Source organism: Olea europaea, unplaced genomic scaffold (genome assembly GCF_002742605.1).
Source record: "Olea europaea var. sylvestris unplaced genomic scaffold, O_europaea_v1 scaffold3046, whole genome shotgun sequence".
Taxonomy (NCBI): domain Eukaryota; kingdom Viridiplantae; phylum Streptophyta; class Magnoliopsida; order Lamiales; family Oleaceae; genus Olea; species Olea europaea.
The window spans coordinates 4,014-23,010 of NW_019249154.1; the positions used below are offsets into that span (position 1 = coordinate 4,014).

An 18,997-nucleotide genomic window follows, 5' to 3' on the forward strand; every position below is an offset into this window, starting at 1 on the left:
AACAGCATTATTTACTTATAAAAGAGGCGTTAAATTTATGTTAATGGAATAGGACAAATCTCACGAAAGTGTGATGGTCAAACGGTGGCCAAGAATATATATTATATCCATATCGATACATTGCTGTAATAACTGAACTGTTGACTTTTTCTGGTTGGTGCGTTCTTTTAATAAAGAATGAAATAGATTTGGTGCAATTGTGAAGTGAATCCACTCACATGCACTTAAATGGCGTCTTTTCACGTTGCATACATGATGAAGGTTTGGTAAATTTCTTTATTCAAATAAATGAAATTGCTTGGGATGGAAAAAGTTTCTGTTGCATTCTTCTGGTTGTGAAAGCCATTAGTAAATTGAATTGTACCTTTTCATATCTATCAAAATCCATTAAAATGGTGTGCATTATTGAGGTGCATGTTTGCACAAAGAAATCCATTAAGTGGTACTTAGTGGAGAATATTTGAAAAAAAATATTCATATGAAGAAGCATGATTTGGTGTCCACCCATATTGTTGGATGCGGCTTCTTAATTTGGTTAAAATCTCATATCTTGTTGAGCCTCAATTAATTTGATGAAATTAAATGAGAAGGCCTATGCAAATTATATGACAAATTGTTGTTTTGTCTTAATCATATTAAAGCGAAAATTGCTTGCCCAATTATTGGGATAAGAAAATATTTATAGAACACAAACAGTGTCTATAGTTGGCGGTGGTATTGGATATCCTTGGAAATAATGATTGTGAATGACATTCACTTGGAAAGGTTAAAAACGATGATATGAAGAATATTATGAAATATTATCGGATCAATTTAAGTGAAAAGGTGCGTCCTTTTATATGAATAATCATGACTTTTGGTATGATTATTTTCCAATGGATGTGTTTCTCTATAGAGATTAATCCAAGATGTGTGTCCTTTTATAAGATTGTGTCTTTTGATAACACAAATTTTCAACCGATGGTTAAAATGAAACTATCATGTAAAATGTCACAAATGTGATAAGTTGCATATCTTGCAATGCTTAGCCATCTTTATTGTTGAGTTTGACTTCAATCATAAAACCAATTAAGTTGGTATATGTTTTGAAAGCATTGTTGGTCTATGAGATGGCCTTAATTTAATTTGAATAATCAAAATAAATTAGATTGAAGTATGTTATATGCAAGTTGACGACCATTACTTTGAAAGTGCATAGACTTTCACAAAGCACTCAATACAGATATTATCTAAGAGATAAATGAATTGAACTATGAAAGCGTTGCTAAACTCTAAGTTCAATTGCAACCCAAAGATGTGCGGGGTTAAACTTAATGCTTGTGAACTTGAAATGGAAAGTTCAAAACTTGTGGTGCAACATTACTAGATTGCATATGTATTCCTAATTGAGGAATTGTGGGGGTATCTCGGTTTAACAGTTACATTTGCTTTTATCTTATAATTATAGAAAGATATCTATGAAGGTAAAAAGATAGAAAATCCTTATACTAATTATAAGGATGATATACACTAAATCTAAAGTGGATTAACTGGGTAGAAGCCAATTGTGGCGGTTGTTTGGACATGCAAGAACAATTGGAATATATGAAGAATATTCTTCAAGTTCAAATGCATGGTAATATTTCAATTATGATATTGAATACTCATGATTTTGAAATCCACTAGTAAAAGTGATTGACTAGTGTAGTGTTTGATAGAAATTCTCCAACTGTGTTTGAAAATTGATAAGGTTTTAGATAAAGTTAATGAGGCATCTAGCTTCATGAGAGGATTTCTTGGTGGCGACAATTTGCATCTATCAAATAAATTGATCGTTGACTAGCTATATTTGATAAGATACTAAGTCACATGTAATGGTAGATCTAGACGTATAAGTCATAGACATGATACCATTAAGTAGTTGATTTCAATGGTGTAAACTCGTGGTACCTTTACAAAAGAGATTTACTAAGAGAGATCAAGAAGACTACATATCGAAAGGAATGGAATTGAAGCCTACTACGTTAGAGTCCTTATAATGGTAACCCTACCTTGTTGACTAGAGATCCTAAGATCTTGGTTCAAAGGGATAACTAAGTTATGAGGATTCCACGAAGCACTAAGGAAAATAATTTTCTAAACTCATTCCTATGATATTAAAATACTTTTTGCAGAGTTGTAAGAGGTTAAGATAATCTTTTAATGATTCCTATATCTTGATTAAATCAAGTGGAGTAGGACAGAATACTCTTAATAGGAGATCACCTATGTGAGTGTAAAGTGGGGCCGCTTCAATGAGAATTATTTAAGGCTTGAATTCTTTAAACACTCACATAACCAAAAAGGGGTTCAGGGTCAAAATGAACCAAGTCGTAAGAACCATGAACGGTTTAGGGAAGACATTGTGTGAGTATCGTTGTCTTGGCTTACACTAAAGGCTGAAAGGTTCAAGACATCACGTTCACCAATTAGCCGAGTAAGTTCGATGGTATTTTACTAAGGGAGGTTCAAGACCAGAAGCTACTATTCCCGATGCAGTGGCTTTTCGTTCTCTCTCTACTTGCATCACATCATAACATTACATTTGCATACTCGAATTTCCATTCATGTGGGAGATTGGTGGAATTGGTTCAAATAATTAACCAAAAATTAGAAAATGAAAAGGTGTATAAAAGTGGAAAATGAAAAGGTGTGACTACATGTCAATTTCGACCAAATATTCGGACTTGATCTGATGGTCAAATTACAAAAGTAAATAGACCAACTTATTCTACTCGTCGAGTAGATCGTCGTGGTATATTTGGAATCTCGAAACCAATTCCGGATGAATGAGAAATTGCGGACCAAAGTTGGAAGAAATGAAGTGTTGCAACTTTTCGAAAGAATGCAGGTTTTGGCCAAGTATTGCAACTTTTTGAAAGGATGCATATTTTGGCCCACACTACTTTATTTGCACCCTTTCTACATCTATAAATAGAACCCTATGGAAATGATTTTGGATACACCAATTGCATTGAGTATTCATTCTCCTCTTGCAATTCTCTCATTTCTAATTCCGTAGCATTTTCATGCATTTCCTTGGTAGAGAGGGAATTCCGTTCGAGTTCGCTGGTCGAAGTCATTTGGAGTGCTCCTATGGCTTGACGTGGTCGTTGTATCTTGAGAGATGATTGTTGAAAAATTGTTAGCACCGATGCGGGGCAAATTCATCTTAAGGAAAGAGTTATACTCGTCTCGGCCAATCGCATCACTTTTTTTTCTGATTTCATTTCTACTTGATTTTAGAAAATAATTAATTTTATTTATATGATTTATGCAAGGTTCGATATGAAGAATCACATATTTTAATTCAATAATGGAAATGGTCAGATTCGATAATTATTGATTAGTTTCTCAAACTCCATTTTGGTAAGTTGAAACCTTTTTTCGATTTCGTGAAAATAAACGGTATATTTTTTGTAAATATAATATGCACATAATCGGTGTATTTCCTCAACAGATTTTATTTCGAAGACAGCAATATATAAATGACAATACCTTTTGTCTTTTAGTAAAAAAACAATGTGATGAGTTAAAATTTCAAATTAAAAATGACAATATCACGTATGGATGAATAGAATTTATTTCTATTCAAAAATATAATCACTGTATTCTATGTTTGTCCAATTGCATATCATACATCAGTTCTCATAATATTACAAAGTAAATAGCAAATTTAATCTTGTGAAAAACCTAAATTATCTTGTGTGAAATCTGCTCCACAATCCGCCAACATCCAAGAAGATGTATATCGATGGATATATTCGGAGGATGAAGATGTCTAGTATGTTTTTTGGAATAGATGGGCGTGTCTCCACCATTTTTCTTTTGTTTTAATGATTAAAAATGCAAGACTTATTGATGTTGTTTCGTGCGGATTCGTCGCTAACAATTAAAAAGGGATCAGACGATTGTGTAAGGGATAAACTTCTTGAAACAAAGTCCCAAAAAGGGGCGTTTTTTATTGGCGATGACTTTACAATTGGAAAGTAAAAACAGAATGCCTCCAAGGGGCGCAAGCATACAAGTTACTGTAAAAGAAGTGTTTAAATCTAAATTAAGAAATTTAAAGTTACATGTTTTTTGTTTGAGAGTTTTTGATTCGGGGTCTTTTACTCTATGTCTTTTCTTCCTTTTATATTCCCTGGATGATCTCTTTGTGATCAACCGCCTAAAAATTGCTTGATCGTTCTATGACTGCCCACTTTCCTCGTAATGGCCAACTTGTCATGGAACTGCCTTTTCTAACTGCTGCCATTACTCTTTGTCGTTCAACCGTCTTCAATTGAATTCCTTGAATCGTGGAACGTGATAGGGCTGCTTAATAACTACTTTGATAACTGCGCTTCTTGATAACCATAACACTTCATGTTTGCTAAAATCTTGGGCGATTCGAAGGTTTGGGCGAGAATAGAGTAGCAGCTCTGGGCGACTGCATGTCACTCCATTCGCTCAGATCTTGGGCGACTTGCAAGTTTGGGCGATGGTGTTACCGCATTCATGGGCCTCCCTATTTGGGCATTCATCCTGAATTGTTTGATTGAACTTCGTTCTTTGGGCTATCTGATTTGGGGATCCTTCAATTGGATTTCATTCCTTGAGCCGTTCGGTTTGGACTGAATTTTTATGTGTCAACAGATGTCCAGAATGAAGTTTGCTGAATTCACTATATGTAAGTTACAAACGTGATTTGGGATATATACATTCAGAAGTTGGTAATTTTTAAAACAATTTAAATATAAGTTAGTACTTATAGTTATGTTTTTATTGCATAGTAAAGTGTGAATTCCTTTTTAATAATAGGGGATATACGAATATTTTCGTTTTCGGAAAAGTGCAGATTCGGCCCTTTTGTGTCTGGGAGAGGTTTTGGAATGTGTTTTCTCAATTTTGCGGGTAAATATTACAAAGTGAAAATTACATATAGGCCTCCTTTGGAGGATTCAATTTCAAAAATAAGATACAATGTTTATTTATACAAAAATCAGATATTAATTTAAATATTATAAATTTATATTTTAATATTAATAATAATATTATAAATTAATCTATATACATACACCTTACCATATCAATTCCTATTCAAACCCTAAAATGAAATTTCTCTCTCACTGCTCCTCTTCATTCTCTCTTCACCATCGCGAGCCACCACCCTCTCCTCTCTTCTCCTTTCTCTCTTCACCATCCATCTCTCTACTCTCAAATTGTCGCCACCGACGAACGACGTTTCTCCATGGGCTCTGCAAATCGGGGTCCTTTTTTCCATGGGTGCTGAATGCTAGACGATTTTTCATCATGTGCAATGGTGATGGGTGGTTGGGTATGGTGCTATGTGCAATGGATGGTTGGGTGCGGTGTATAGAGAGGTGTGACATGGTGGTAAAGGAGGGGTCGCGTTGGTGTTGATGGTGGTGGAGCGCACGGAGGTAGCTACGGGATTTGTGTTTATTTCACGGTAGTGCATGGTTAAGGGAAAATGACAGTGGTGTTGTGTGGTGGCTGTGGTGACATTTTCAGATCAAACTATGGATGTCGCGAGTTGCTACTGATGTGACGATGAGGTGGTGCTTATGCAGGTGGTTGCGGTGGTGCAGGGGGATGATGGAGTGGTGGTGATTTAAGGTGTGGTGTACTGGTGGCAGAGGTGGTGGTTGTAGTGAATTGGGGTTAGGTGGTGTGCGACGACATGGTGGTTGTGGCGGCGATAGTGGTGGTGGGATGGGGTTAGGATAGGGTGCGGTGGTGAAATGGTTTGTAACCAATATTTAAATGATTGTGACTAATAAGTAATATGTGACTGATAAAATATGTGACAAATAAGTAATATGTGATCGACAAAATATGTGATTGATGAAATATGTGACCAATAAATTGTAATCATAAAATATAATTTGTGACATATAAAAATTTTGATTTGTGAGTCTGTGACCGAAAAATAATATATGACTAACTAAAACGTCAATTTGTGACCAAATTTTATAAATCTGTGACTTTAATATATTTAATTAACAAAATATATAATTAATTAATTAAATCATAAATTGAATTTAATAAATATCTGATTTTTGAAATTTGAAAATTTTATTCTTAGTTTTGAAATGGTAGATACTTGTCTTCTTAATTTTGAAATTTTCCCTATTACAAACTTAGAAGTTAGAACCTTGAAACTCAATTCTTAGATCATAGCCCCATAGTAGTAAAGTTCAGCCCAATTCACAACTTTATTTAAGGTACGCCTGTCAACCCATGTTTACACGAATGAAAGGCCCAAATTTGCTTTGGGCACTTCTATTGGTAAAATGCCCTATAGATGAATTTTGCAGAGAAATCTACAAGTTAAAGAGACAACCTTTCTATGATATTCTTTTTGTAATTATCTAAGATAATTTATGTGGATGAGATTAGAAAGTCTCTCTTCGCCGTAAGATTAGATAAATCTCCTACATGTGTTTAAGAAAGTGAAACCATAAATACACACTATACTATATGGTAACATTTGTCATCAAGTTAGTTAGAGCAAATCAAGTGACAAGTCGACACATAATTTCATATGAAATTTTTTGGTAATGTGTCAATTTATTGAATATCATTTCTACCAAGGAATTCCAATCTCAATTTTCTGAATTTTACGGACAATTTTATTAATATGTGATAAAAAGGTTAAAAAAAATACTGAGAAAATGTATAATTAAAATTGAGTTCAAAGGAATATAAGTTATAAAAACTGCAGCTTAAACATGGACTTAACATCCCTTCTATCGTTGTTTTTAAGTATATTACTCATATGGACCAAATAAAAAGTTTTACATGTTTTATCGAAATAATCATAGAAAATGTGTTGAAATTCTTTAATTGACAGAAAATATAAATAAATTGTGTAACTTTTCGTGATAAATTTAAATTCATATATAAGAATTAATTGAGTTTATAACCATATTTGCATTTTTTTCAAATAAATAAATAAATTTACAATTTTTATTAGCACAAAATGTCCCTATCTTTCAATGTTATTGTGCACAATGTCCATACCTTTCATTTTGAGGCATAATTAGCACAAAAGATCCCTACCTTTTGATGTTATTATGCAAAACGTCCATACCTTTCATTTTTTGGGATTTTCATCCTTACCTTTCACCTTTCATTGCGCAAAAAGTCCTTTTTCATTCATTTTTTCAATAAAATGACGATTTTACCCTCCTATTCAAATAAAACAAAAAGAAAAGAAAAGAAAAATAAATAACTAATTGCAATCATTGTCCTAAATCTTTCAAAACATTACAGATAAGTCTTAAATTCTCCACTACTACCACTTTCACAACCCCACCAGACCGCTACCTATAGATCCATTTAGCACCACCTTTCGGCCACAACAAATATCGGACTCCACCACCATCAGCCTCACCTCACTCTCCCCAATATCCTCCTTCATAGTATTGGTCACCAATTTGTTCGAAACAACTACATTTACAACCCAAAATACTAAATTGTCATATACAACCCTTCATGACAATCCCACTTTTAGCGCCACCCACGGTCACGCACCACCACCGATGGTTACACCTCTCTTCAACGAATCTATACATGGCCTCACATCAATCAAAACTACGTCAAATCATTGTGTTGGAATTCTAAAACATTCGATAGTGTGCGACATCCATTTGCGAAAATCTTCTCCTTCAATTAATGCATCCCACAACACTAAATTTCAAAATTGGCATTAATTGAACTATCGACAAACCCAAATGACAATGTGTATGAATCTAATTGAACAAATTATCCCTTCAACCATTTCACTTTTAGTCCAAAACTCTTTATGGATGCAATTCACGATGAGAGAATCAATTGCTAGGTCCTAAGTACTCAAATCTTTCAAATTCGTGTGTGAGAAGACGATGGTGGAGTTCGGTGGACATGGTAGCCGAAAGATAGTGCTAGGTGGATCTATAGGTGGAAGCTTGATAGGTTGTGAAAGTGGTTGCGGTTGAGAATTTATGATTTTTTTTTTTGTAATTATTTAAAAATTTAAGGACTGTGGTTGTAGTTGTTAATTCATCCTTTCTTTTTGTTTTATTTGAATATGAGGGTAAAATTGTCATTTTATTGAAAATTGGATGATGACCTTTTATGCAATGAAATGTGAAAGGTAGGGGTGAAAATGCTAAAAAATGAAAGGTAGGGACGTGTTTCACAATAATATTGAAAGATATGGGCCTTTTGTGCTAATTATCCTTTAATTTAACGGAGCATTTTAACTGAGATTTGATAGAAGGACGTTTTGTGCAAAAAAAAAAAAAAAAAGAAAAAGGGGAAAGGGATCCGGCTGAAAGTTCATTAATAGCAATGGGAAACGATGAGTATTTGCATAATAAGCTTTCAGATCTTGTGGAAAGCCCAAATACAGCCAATTTTAGTTGGAATTATGCGATTTTCTGGCAAATTTCGCGGTCCAAGTTGAGCGGTGATTTGGTCCTTGGGTGGGGGGACGGGTGCTGCCGGGAGCCTTACGAAGGCGAGGAGTCGCTAGGTGCTAGAATACAAAATATGAGACCCCAGGACGAGACACAACAGAGGACGAGGAAAAGCGTGCTTCAGAAGTTGCACACACTTTTTGGGGGTACAGATGAGGATAGTTATGCTTTTGGATTAGATAAGGTTACAGATATAGAGATGTTCTTCCTCGCCTCTATGTACTTTTCCTTCCCTAGGGGAGAATGTGGCCCTGGGAAGTGTTTTGAGTCCGGGAAGCATGTTTGGTTATGGGATGCATTTAATTCATCTCAGGATTATTGTGTTCGATCATTCCTTTCAAGATCAGCTCATATGCAGACAATTGTGTTGATTCCTATTGATGTTGGAGTTGTGGAGTTGGGATCAGTTAGATCCATCCCAGAGAACTTGAAGCTCTTGCAAGAGATAGGATCTCGTTTTTCATCGTTTTCAGCACTTAACAGGGCCGAGCAAATTGAGAGCTCGATGGTTCCAACGGATGGAAGGCATGAAAGTGGTCCTGGTTCTGAATTGGTAATTGGCAACTGGCCGGAAGTAATTCCCAAGATTTTTGGGCTGGATTTGAATTCAAACGGTGGCGGATTAAGGGAAAAACTAGCAGTTCAGGAAGTGGAGGACAGACCGTGTCACAAGTATGCAAATGGAAGCAGGTTCCAGTTCGCAGCAAATGGGCTTCACAGGGCAACATGGATGCAAAACAGTAATGTAAATCCAGGAAACTTATTAGAACTTTCCACTCCTCAGAAGACAGCCAAAAATCAAAACCAGATGGTCAATGAGTCAAGGGAAGAATTTCGGCTAACCAATTTTCGGAATCGGAAGCCAAAACAAATGCAGATTGATTTTACTGGAGTGACCTCGAGGCCTATAATTTCCAGTCCGCTTTATGCTGAGTCTGAGCATTCAGATGCTGAGACTTCTTGCAGAGAGGACCGTGCAGGAGTTTCTGATGAGAAGAGGCCTCGAAAGCGTGGACGAAAGCCCTCCCATGGAAGAGAAGAGCCTATCAATCATGTAGTGGCAGAAAGGCAGCGAAGAGAGAAGCTGAACCGTCAGTTCTGTGCATTACGAGCAGTTGTTCCAAATATTTCCAAGATGGACAAAGCCTCGCTTTTGGGAGATGCAATCGCTTACATAACCGAGCTTCAAAAGAAGCTGAAGGAAATGGAGTCGGGCGTAGAAAAACATGAAAGCATTTCGAGGAAGGCATTGATTTTTGAAACTAAGCCAAATTCAAAATTACAAGATCAAGTTCCAAGAATCGAAGTCCAATCTGTCCATGATCAAGTCATTGTGAGGGTACTCTCTCCATTGGATGCCCATCCTGTATCAAATATCATCCAAGCATTCCAAGATGCACACGTAAATATTCTAGAATCAAATATCGCCACGGGGACTGATGCAGTGTTTCACACATTTGTAGTGAAGTCGCAAGGATCCGATCAGCTAACTAGGGAAAAGTTGATGCAATTATTTTCCCGCGAGTCTAACTCCTCGGAGCTTCCCATATCATCAGTTGATTGATAATTGTACTGCATTTAACATGGTTGCTAGGAATTCTGTGTTTTGAAAAATCTGAAAAGCTTCTGCAGGGATTTTGATTATTCATCAGTTGATGCTAGGAATTACGATTAAGAAAAGTACTATCTTTTGACAGTGTAGAATTTCAATTTTTCTGTTTCTTTATAGTTATATATAATCCGTCATTAGTATGTAATTGTGCAAGTTACATTCAATTTATTAAGTTTAACTGGTTTTTCTGGTGTTTTTATTCTGAAAGTTGTTAATTTTGTTTTAGTTTGTCTTGTTCTATATCTTCATTGTGAGATGATTTCATTCTCTGAAAACCCATGCTGCCGTGAAAATGATTCAAACATCGATGATATGTCTAATTCATCGGCGCTCACACACACACACACCCCCTTGAATGGAGTGTAACTTTTGTAATTTTCTATAACACATTTTTGGCCAAAATAAAAAAATCATGCTTTGATTCACATGATTCAAACATCGATAATATGTCTAATTCATCGACTCTCACACACACACACACATGTTGAATGGAGTGTTACTTTTGTAATCTTCTAAAACACATTTTGGCAAAAAAAATTCATGCTTTGATTCACGTGATTCAAACATCGATGATATGTCTTAATCATCGGCTCACACACACATACACCCCTTTAATGGAGTGTTGCTTTGGCCAAAATAAAAAAAAATTTGATTCACATGATTAAAACATCGATGATATGTCTAATTCATCAGCTCACACACACCCCACCCCTTTAATGGAGTGTTACTTTGGCCCAAAAAAAAAATATATATAAAAAAAAATAAAAAAATAAAAATTGGATTAACATGATTCAAGCATCGATGATATGTCTAATTCATTTGCTCACACACACACCCCCTCGAATGGAATGTTACTTTTGTAATCTTCTAAAGCACATTTTGGCAAAAAAATAAATAAATAAATCATGTTTTGATTCACATGATTTAAACATTGATGATATGTCTAATTCATTGGCTTTTACACACACACCTTGAATGGAATGTTACTTTTGTAATTGGCTAACCAATTTTCGGAATCAGAAGCCAAAACAAATGCAGATTGATTTTACTGGAGTGACCTCAAGGCCTATAATTTCCAGTCCGCTTTATGCTGAGTCTGAGCATTCAGATGCTGAGACTTCTTGCAGAGAGGACCGTGCAGGAGTTTCTGACGAGAAGAGGCCTCGAAAGCGTGGACGAAAGCCCTCCCATGGAAGAGAAGAGCCTATCAATCATGTGGAGGCAGAAAGGCAGCGAAGAGAGAAGCTGAACCGTCAGTTCTGTGCATTACGAGCAGTTGTTCCAAATATTTCCAAGATGGACAAAGCCTCGCTTTTGGGAGATGCAATCGCTTACATAACCGAGCTTCAAAAGAAGCTGAAGGAAATGGAGTCGGGCGTAGAAAAACATGAAAGCATTTCGAGGAAGGCATTGATTTTTGAAACTAAGCCAAATTCAAAATTACAAGATCAAGTTCCAAGAATCGAAGTCCAATCTGTCCATGATCAAGTCATTGTGAGGGTACTCTCTCCATTGGATGCCCATCCTGTATCAAATATCATCCAAGCATTCCAAGATGCACACGTAAATATTCTAGAATCAAATATCGCCACGGGGACTGATGCAGTGTTTCACACATTTGTAGTGAAGTCGCAAGGATCCGATCAGCTAACTAGGGAAAAGTTGATGCAATTATTTTCCCGCGAGTCTAACTCCTCGGAGCTTCCCATATCATCAGTTGATTGATAATTGTACTGCATTTAACATGGTTGCTAGGAATTCTGTGTTTTGAAAAATCTGAAAAGCTTCTGCAGGGATTTTGATTATTCATCAGTTGATGCTAGGAATTACGATTAAGAAAAGTACTATCCAGGGGCGAAGCCAGGATTTTAGTTCAGTGCGGGCAAAATTTTTTGACGACGAATGTCGAGGTTTTGGTCGGGGATTTAATGACGATAAAAAAATAAAACAATAGTACATCAATACTAAAAACGACATAATTTATATATTACACTTGTTCTTTGCTAGTTTTCATACTTTGATATCGTTGTATAATAACTTCATTATTGAACCTGAAAAATTTATTTTTCTCCACATAAACAATTATGCTATCATTCATCCACTGATCACCCAATTACTACTAAGAGTGGGAGTTATTCGAGATGTCAAATGAATCACAAATACTGGAAGCAACTCAAAAAACTAGTGCAATTCACAATTTCACAAAATCTGTAGCGGAAATCCCTCTATAAATCTTGATTCCGGGCTCAGAAAACAATCAAACGAACACCGGTTTACCTTGGCTCGACCCGAGACTTTCACCTTCACTTTGGACTACTCTCTTTCTCTCTATCCCAACAAAGGAGAAGGGTGGTGGTGTTAGCAATCCACAAAGGTATGGGGAGGAAGAAGAACACTGGTTAAATCTTACTCACAACCTCACATGGCTTCCCTCTCTCTCGGTTGCCTCTCTTCTCTCAACTATCCTCTCCATTGCTACAACACACACCACCACCAAACGGCTAGGAGATAAATACATATATATATAGGTTAGTTTAGGTCACTCTAATTTGGGCCTGGGGTTCACTAAGCGGGCTACCAATTAACCTAAACTAATGTCAAGGAAACAGTTTAAATGGGTAAATAATGTTTTGTTTGAGTGCAAATGTTAGGTAATTTCAAGGAAACATGAATTTGAATTTATTAAAGTTGACGGGTACGTTGAACAAACATGTACTGAGAAAGCAAAGAGGCATACATTTCAAGAACGTGTTGAATGTGGATGGAGAATCTCCTAAAGTGGGGACATGATTGACAATTCAGTCGTCATTTCATGTACAGTCTTATTTTCTAATTCAAGATTATTCTTACGTCTATGTACAGTTTCATTTTCTAATTCAAGATTATTCTTACGTCTATGTACAGTTTCATTTTCTAATTCAAGATTATTCTTACGTCTATGTACAGTTTCATTTTCTAATTCAAGATTATTCTTACGTCTATGTACAGTTTCATTTTCTAATTCAAGATTATTCTTACGTCCATTTGAGATTTTTTTATTAGCCACCGAATAGGGATGAAAAACAGATCGAGTTGATCTTGGACCATGGGCTTGGCTAGTCTAATGGACAGCTCGGGCTTGTCTTAAGACAAGTCATGAACCGAGCCGAGCTCACATTATTTTCACGAATTGAACTAGCTCATTAGCACGAGCTCTATGCTAGCTCGTTTGGGCACGAGCCCACGAGTACAAATTGATTTTTGGACTTGTTTTATTAATTTTCTCAAAAAATTTGCTTGCTATTGAACCTTTTTCCTTAATATATTTAAAGAACAAGAAGTTGGCTCGTGGTGCAGCTCGGCTTATGAGGCCCATGAGCTGAGGATCGAGACGAGCCCGCTCACCTCGATTCATTGTCACTCCTACCATTGAGACCCACTTTCTTGTTTGATGGGGTCCATTTTTTATTGACAATTGATTTTGGCTTCTCGATTTGGAGACGATAACTCTAACTATGGTTGGGAACAAGATAAAGTTAAAATTACCTTGTATGTTTGAAATTTGAGAAAGCGTGTGGACCAAGTCTATGCAAATATTCTTGTGTTTGTTAGTGATGAAAGCAATTCTTGATGTAACCTACCATAAATATAGGTAGGGATGGCAAAAAAATTCATTTAATCTAATACCTGTGGGCCCCGCCTCAAATGGGGTGGGTAACACCCGCCTAACCGTGTACATGAGATGGGTATGAGACGAGGGTCATTGCCCCGAAGCGGGTATGGGATGGGTACGAGAAACATAGTCGCCGCCCCGTAACCCGCCCTGTTTGATATTAATTTCAAATGTAAATTTTTATCAAACAAAATTAATAGATTTATCATTCTTTTCAAAGAGAACATAAGTTGTTTTTAACAAATTGATAAAAAAGTAATATTATTTACTAACTAAGGATATAAAAAATAAAAGCAAAAAACAAAAAAATAAATGAAAAAATAAATGGGTCGATAAATGGGATAGGAAACTTGCCCCCTCCCGTCCCACTTTAATCGGGTATGGGTATGGGAATAGAATAAAATAATAAAAATACCCGATGGGACGGAAGTAGAAATGACCGACCCATCCTATATCCGTCCCGTTGTCATCACTTGCATACCATATCTTTCTTGATATGGACAAAGCTTAAAATAAAGTCTCAATTAAAACGGGGGACCATAATCTATTTTGCTTTTGCTGGCCAATAACCTCATCCTAAGCTTCATCAAATTAAGTTATTTGCCATCCTTTTTTCGTGCTATTCTCCACCATTTAGCGCATGTTTGGACGACATTCTTTTCCATATTTTAATAAAAAAATTTGAACGTCGTGGCGGTAATTTGCAGCCAGTCCAACCACAATATTTGACAATCTCACATACAGATATCTTTTTCTATACGTAAATCTCCAAATTGCCCCGCTATAATAGATTGAATGCTACAATTGAGGTGCAAAATGGTCTTTTCTTCAAAAATTTTAATTGATTTGTGAGAAAGCAGTCAACAAAGACTGAGAACCCCTATCTCCATCACCGTATAACATTCACATTTTTCACTAGTGCGAAGGTCATGCTAGCGTTAATCTCGAGGCTACAGTGGACAGGGCTGCAAATGAAGAACTGTCGGATGGATAGTGATTTCGATTGTTATAGGGATGTTAAGATGAAGTCCGACAGATTTTTTTTCCTTCCTTTATTGAGAGACTGCCTAATCATAATCTTTCCAATTTTTTCATTTCAAAAATTATTGTGATGATTCTCTTAATATCGTGTCTAGTTTCGAAGTACATGAGAAAAAAATGTGATAACTTAATTTTCAGAGAAGAGGTAACACTTGAAGATTAAAGGAATGATGATTGAGTAACCAATCCTTACATGCAAGGGGTGTATTTAGCGCTTGTATGATAGTTATTATTTGGAAAAAATCAGGGACGGATCTGAGGGGGGCAGGGCAGGGCTGTAGCCCCCCCCAGGTCCAATAACTTTTTTTTTGGGTAAAAAATCAGTTTTTTATGTGTAAAATTTTTTTTTTACGCGTAGTAGCCCAGTTTAAAATTTTGTAGTCCGATCTTGGATCCAATCCTGGATCCGTCCCTGTTATCATCTATATCTATTGACAGACAACATAAAGAAATTATTATTATTTTTTTAAAGCGTCTGAATATATTATATAGATAGAGTTAAAAAAGGAAAAGAAAGAAACTATTCCCAAATGGAAGCAGAATAAGAAGAGAATGTAGGGGAAATTAGATAAAATAAATAAGAGGTTCCACCGAGATTTGAACTCGGGTTACTGGATTCAGAGTCCAATGTCCTGACCACTAGACCATGTTATTCAAAATTTTTGAACTTATTTATAAAATTAAAATAACGTTCTGCTTTCCGCACGTCATATTCACTAATATGTGGGACACGTCCCTTGAAAATTCATTAATTTCAAGTTGAGCTCTTTCGAGGCCTACCTGGCATACAAGCTAAGCCCATGCTAGGCCGCCCACATGAACCTTGGTTCTTCAATAATTCATTTGAAAGGAAAATATCCATCAAGAGCTTCAACTTGTTAATTTTTTTAAAGTTTAGCCAATGTACATCTAATGCAACTATTTAGAAGTTTACCGTAGGTTGAACTAGTTTTCATGTCAAGCACAAAGCCCCATCGAATGTGTTGGGCTTATCTTGTCATGCAAAAGTTACGATGGTTCGACATTATCATCAAAATTAGACCATGCTAGGATGGGTCATCAACTTTCTTCGAAAAATAAATACCCTCGAGGGGCTTCAACAGCCAATTTTTCAACAATTGGTCAGTCCTACAGAAAATGTGAGTCGAGGCCGAGTATACTGTAATTCGATAAAAAATGCCTCCCAAACATGAGCTTAAACTAGGGCTGGACCATTCTTTCCAACCACTCGAACTGGATCGGTATTCAACCTAAATATGCAAATATAACTTATTTTTAGTCTAGAAATTTATAATGATCGTTTCCAGTTTAATTTTCAATATTATTTGGATGAATTGGTCTGCAGGTAAATAAAATGGTATGAAACTTCACTTTGTATTAATATTTTTCGAAGTATTATTTGGAGGGTAAAACTGGAATAAAGTACTTGTCATGTAAATGTTTACGGAAAAGTTAAATTATTATCATCCAGAGACGGATTTGGGGGGGGGGGGGGGGGGGGGGGGGGGGGTCACCCCCCCCCCCCCCCAAAAATTTTTTTTTTGGTAAAAAAAAAGGTCCAATAACTTTTTTTTTGGGTAAAAAATCAGTTTTTTATGTGTAAAATTTTTTTTTTACGCGTAGTAGCCCAGTTTAAAATTTTGTAGTCCGATCTTGGATCCAATCCTGGATCCGTCCCTGTTATCATCTATATCTATTGACAGACAACATAAAGAAATTATTATTATTTTTTTAAAGCGTCTGAATATATTATATAGATAGAGTTAAAAAAGGAAAAGAAAGAAACTATTCCCAAATGGAAGCAGAATAAGAAGAGAATGTTGGGGAAATTAGATAAAATAAATAAGAGGTTCCACCGAGATTTGAACTCGGGTTACTGGATTCAGAGTCCAATGTCCTGACCACTAGACCATGTTATTCAAAATTTTTGAACTTATTTATAAAATTAAAATAACGTTCTGCTTTCCGCACGTCATATTCACTAATATGTGGGACACGTCCCTTGAAAATTCATTAATTTCAAGTTGAGCTCTTTCGAGGCCTACCTGGCATACAAGCTAAGCCCATGCTAGGCCGCCCACATGAACCTTGGTTCTTCAATAATTCATTTGAAAGGAAAATATCCATCAAGAGCTTCAACTTGTTAATTTTTTTAAAGTTTAGCCAATGTACATCAAATGCAACTATTTAGAAGTTTACCGTAAGTTGAACTAGTTTTCATGTCAAGCACAAAGCCCCATCGAATGTGTTGGGCTTATCTTGTCATGCAAAAGTTACGATGGTTCGACATTATCATCAAAATTAGACCATGCCAGGATGGGTCATCAACTTTCTTCGACAAATAAATACCCTCGAGGGGCTTCAACAGCCAATTTTTCAACAATTGGTCAGTCCTACAGAAAATGTGAGTCGAGGCCGAGTATAGGCGTTTTAGGACCTTTGAAAAGAACCTAATGAGATGCCACTCAAGGGTTGGATAAGCAAACATGGCCAAAGAATCACTATAGCTATTACATACTCGAATCCAAATCTAATAAAGTCAGGCAAGTGTGAATTTAGGCAACAGTGATTAAAGTCAAAACTAGCAATCATATTAAAGAAATTTGAATGTTTCTTCTCTTTTAAATTAAAAGCATTATCATTCAAAATGCATGCTTTCCCCAAAATTATGGGATCAATTTTTTCTTTCGATAATTATTCTCTAACAAAGAAAATGATTGATCTTCAACAATACTATATGTACACAATGGTGTATGCACAATATTACACCCCCCTCACATGGAGGGGGGCCACGAGTATCTCCATATGAGGAGAGTGGAATCCGTTATGTGTTTCATGTGGTGTACACAACATTTTCGTATCACTTTATATCCACTATTCAAAAATTAATTTGAATAAATGAATATAGATAAATTATTCAAGTTCATGTACACTTATTAATTTTTGATATTATTCACTTAATCTATGATATAACACACTTTGTCTAAATGTATATAAATATTATTTTCTATATCTATTAATTCAAATTAATTAAATTCCATTGGGGAAATTAGATAAAATAAATAAGAGGTTCCACCGAGATTTGAACTCGGGTTACTGGATTCAGAGTCCAATGTCCTGACCACTAGACCATGGAACCATGTTATGCAAAATTTTTAAAATTATTTATAAAATTAAAATAACGTTCTGCTTTCCGCACGTCATATTCACTAATATGTGGGACACGTCCCTTGAAAATTCATTAATTTCAAGTTGAGCTCTTTCGAGGCCTACCTGGCATACAAGCTAAGCCCATGCTAGGCCGCCCACATGAACCTTGGTTCTTCAATAATTCATTTGAAAGGAAAATATCCATCAAGAGCTTCAACTTGTTAATTTTTTTAAAGTTTAGCCAATGTACATCAAATGCAACTATTTAGAAGTTTACCGTAAGTTGAACTAGTTTTCATGTCAAGCACAAAGCCCCATCGAATGTGTTGGGCTTATCTTGTCATGCAAAAGTTACGATGGTTCGACATTATCATCAAAATTAGACCATGCCAGGATGGGTCATCAACTTTCTTCGACAAATAAATACCCTCGAGGGGCTTCAACAGCCAATTTTTCAACAATTGGTCAGTCCTACAGAAAATGTGAGTCGAGGCCGAGTATAGGCGTTTTAGGACCTTTGAAAAGAACCTAATGAGATGCCACTCAAGGGTTGGATAAGCAAACATGGCCAAAGAATCACTATAGCTATTACATACTCGAATCCAAATCTAATAAAGTCAGGCAAGTGTGGATTTAGGCAACAGTGATTAAAGTCAAAACTAGCAATCATATTAAAGAAATTTGAATGTTTCTTCTCTTTTAAATTAAAAGCATTATCATTCAAAATGCATGCTTTCCCCAAAATTATGGGATCAATTTTTTCTTTCGATAATTATTCTCTAACAAAGAAAATGATTGATCTTCAACAATACTATATGTACACAATGGTGTATGCACAATATTACACCCCCCTCACATGGAGGGGGGCCACGAGTATCTCCATATGAGGAGAGTGGAATCCGTTATGTGTTTCATGTGGTGTACACAACATTTTCGTATCACTTTATATCCACTATTCAAAAATTAATTTGAATAAATGAATATAGATAAATTATTCAAGTTCATGTACACTTATTAATTTTTGATATTATTCACTTAATCTATGATATAACACAC

General features: G+C 35.8%; 1 protein-coding gene and 1 non-coding gene across 2 annotated transcripts; one reads left to right on the forward strand and one right to left on the reverse strand.

The window, feature by feature from the left end:
- The first annotated feature begins 7,910 nt into the window (after positions 1-7,910).
- On the forward strand, positions 7,911-11,936 carry LOC111384917 (transcription factor ABA-INDUCIBLE bHLH-TYPE-like). The gene is made up of 3 exons (XM_023009263.1): positions 7,911-7,980; positions 8,285-9,329; positions 11,103-11,936. The coding sequence occupies exons 1-3, from the start codon at positions 7,911-7,913 to the stop codon at positions 11,821-11,823; spliced, it is 1,836 nt and encodes a 611-aa protein (XP_022865031.1). The 3' UTR covers positions 11,824-11,936.
- Positions 11,937-17,858: 5,922 nt separating this feature from the next.
- TRNAQ-CUG lies at positions 17,859-17,930 on the reverse strand. Its single transcript has one exon. It is a non-coding gene; the product is annotated as a tRNA-Gln (tRNA).
- Positions 17,931-18,997: the final 1,067 nt, after the last annotated feature.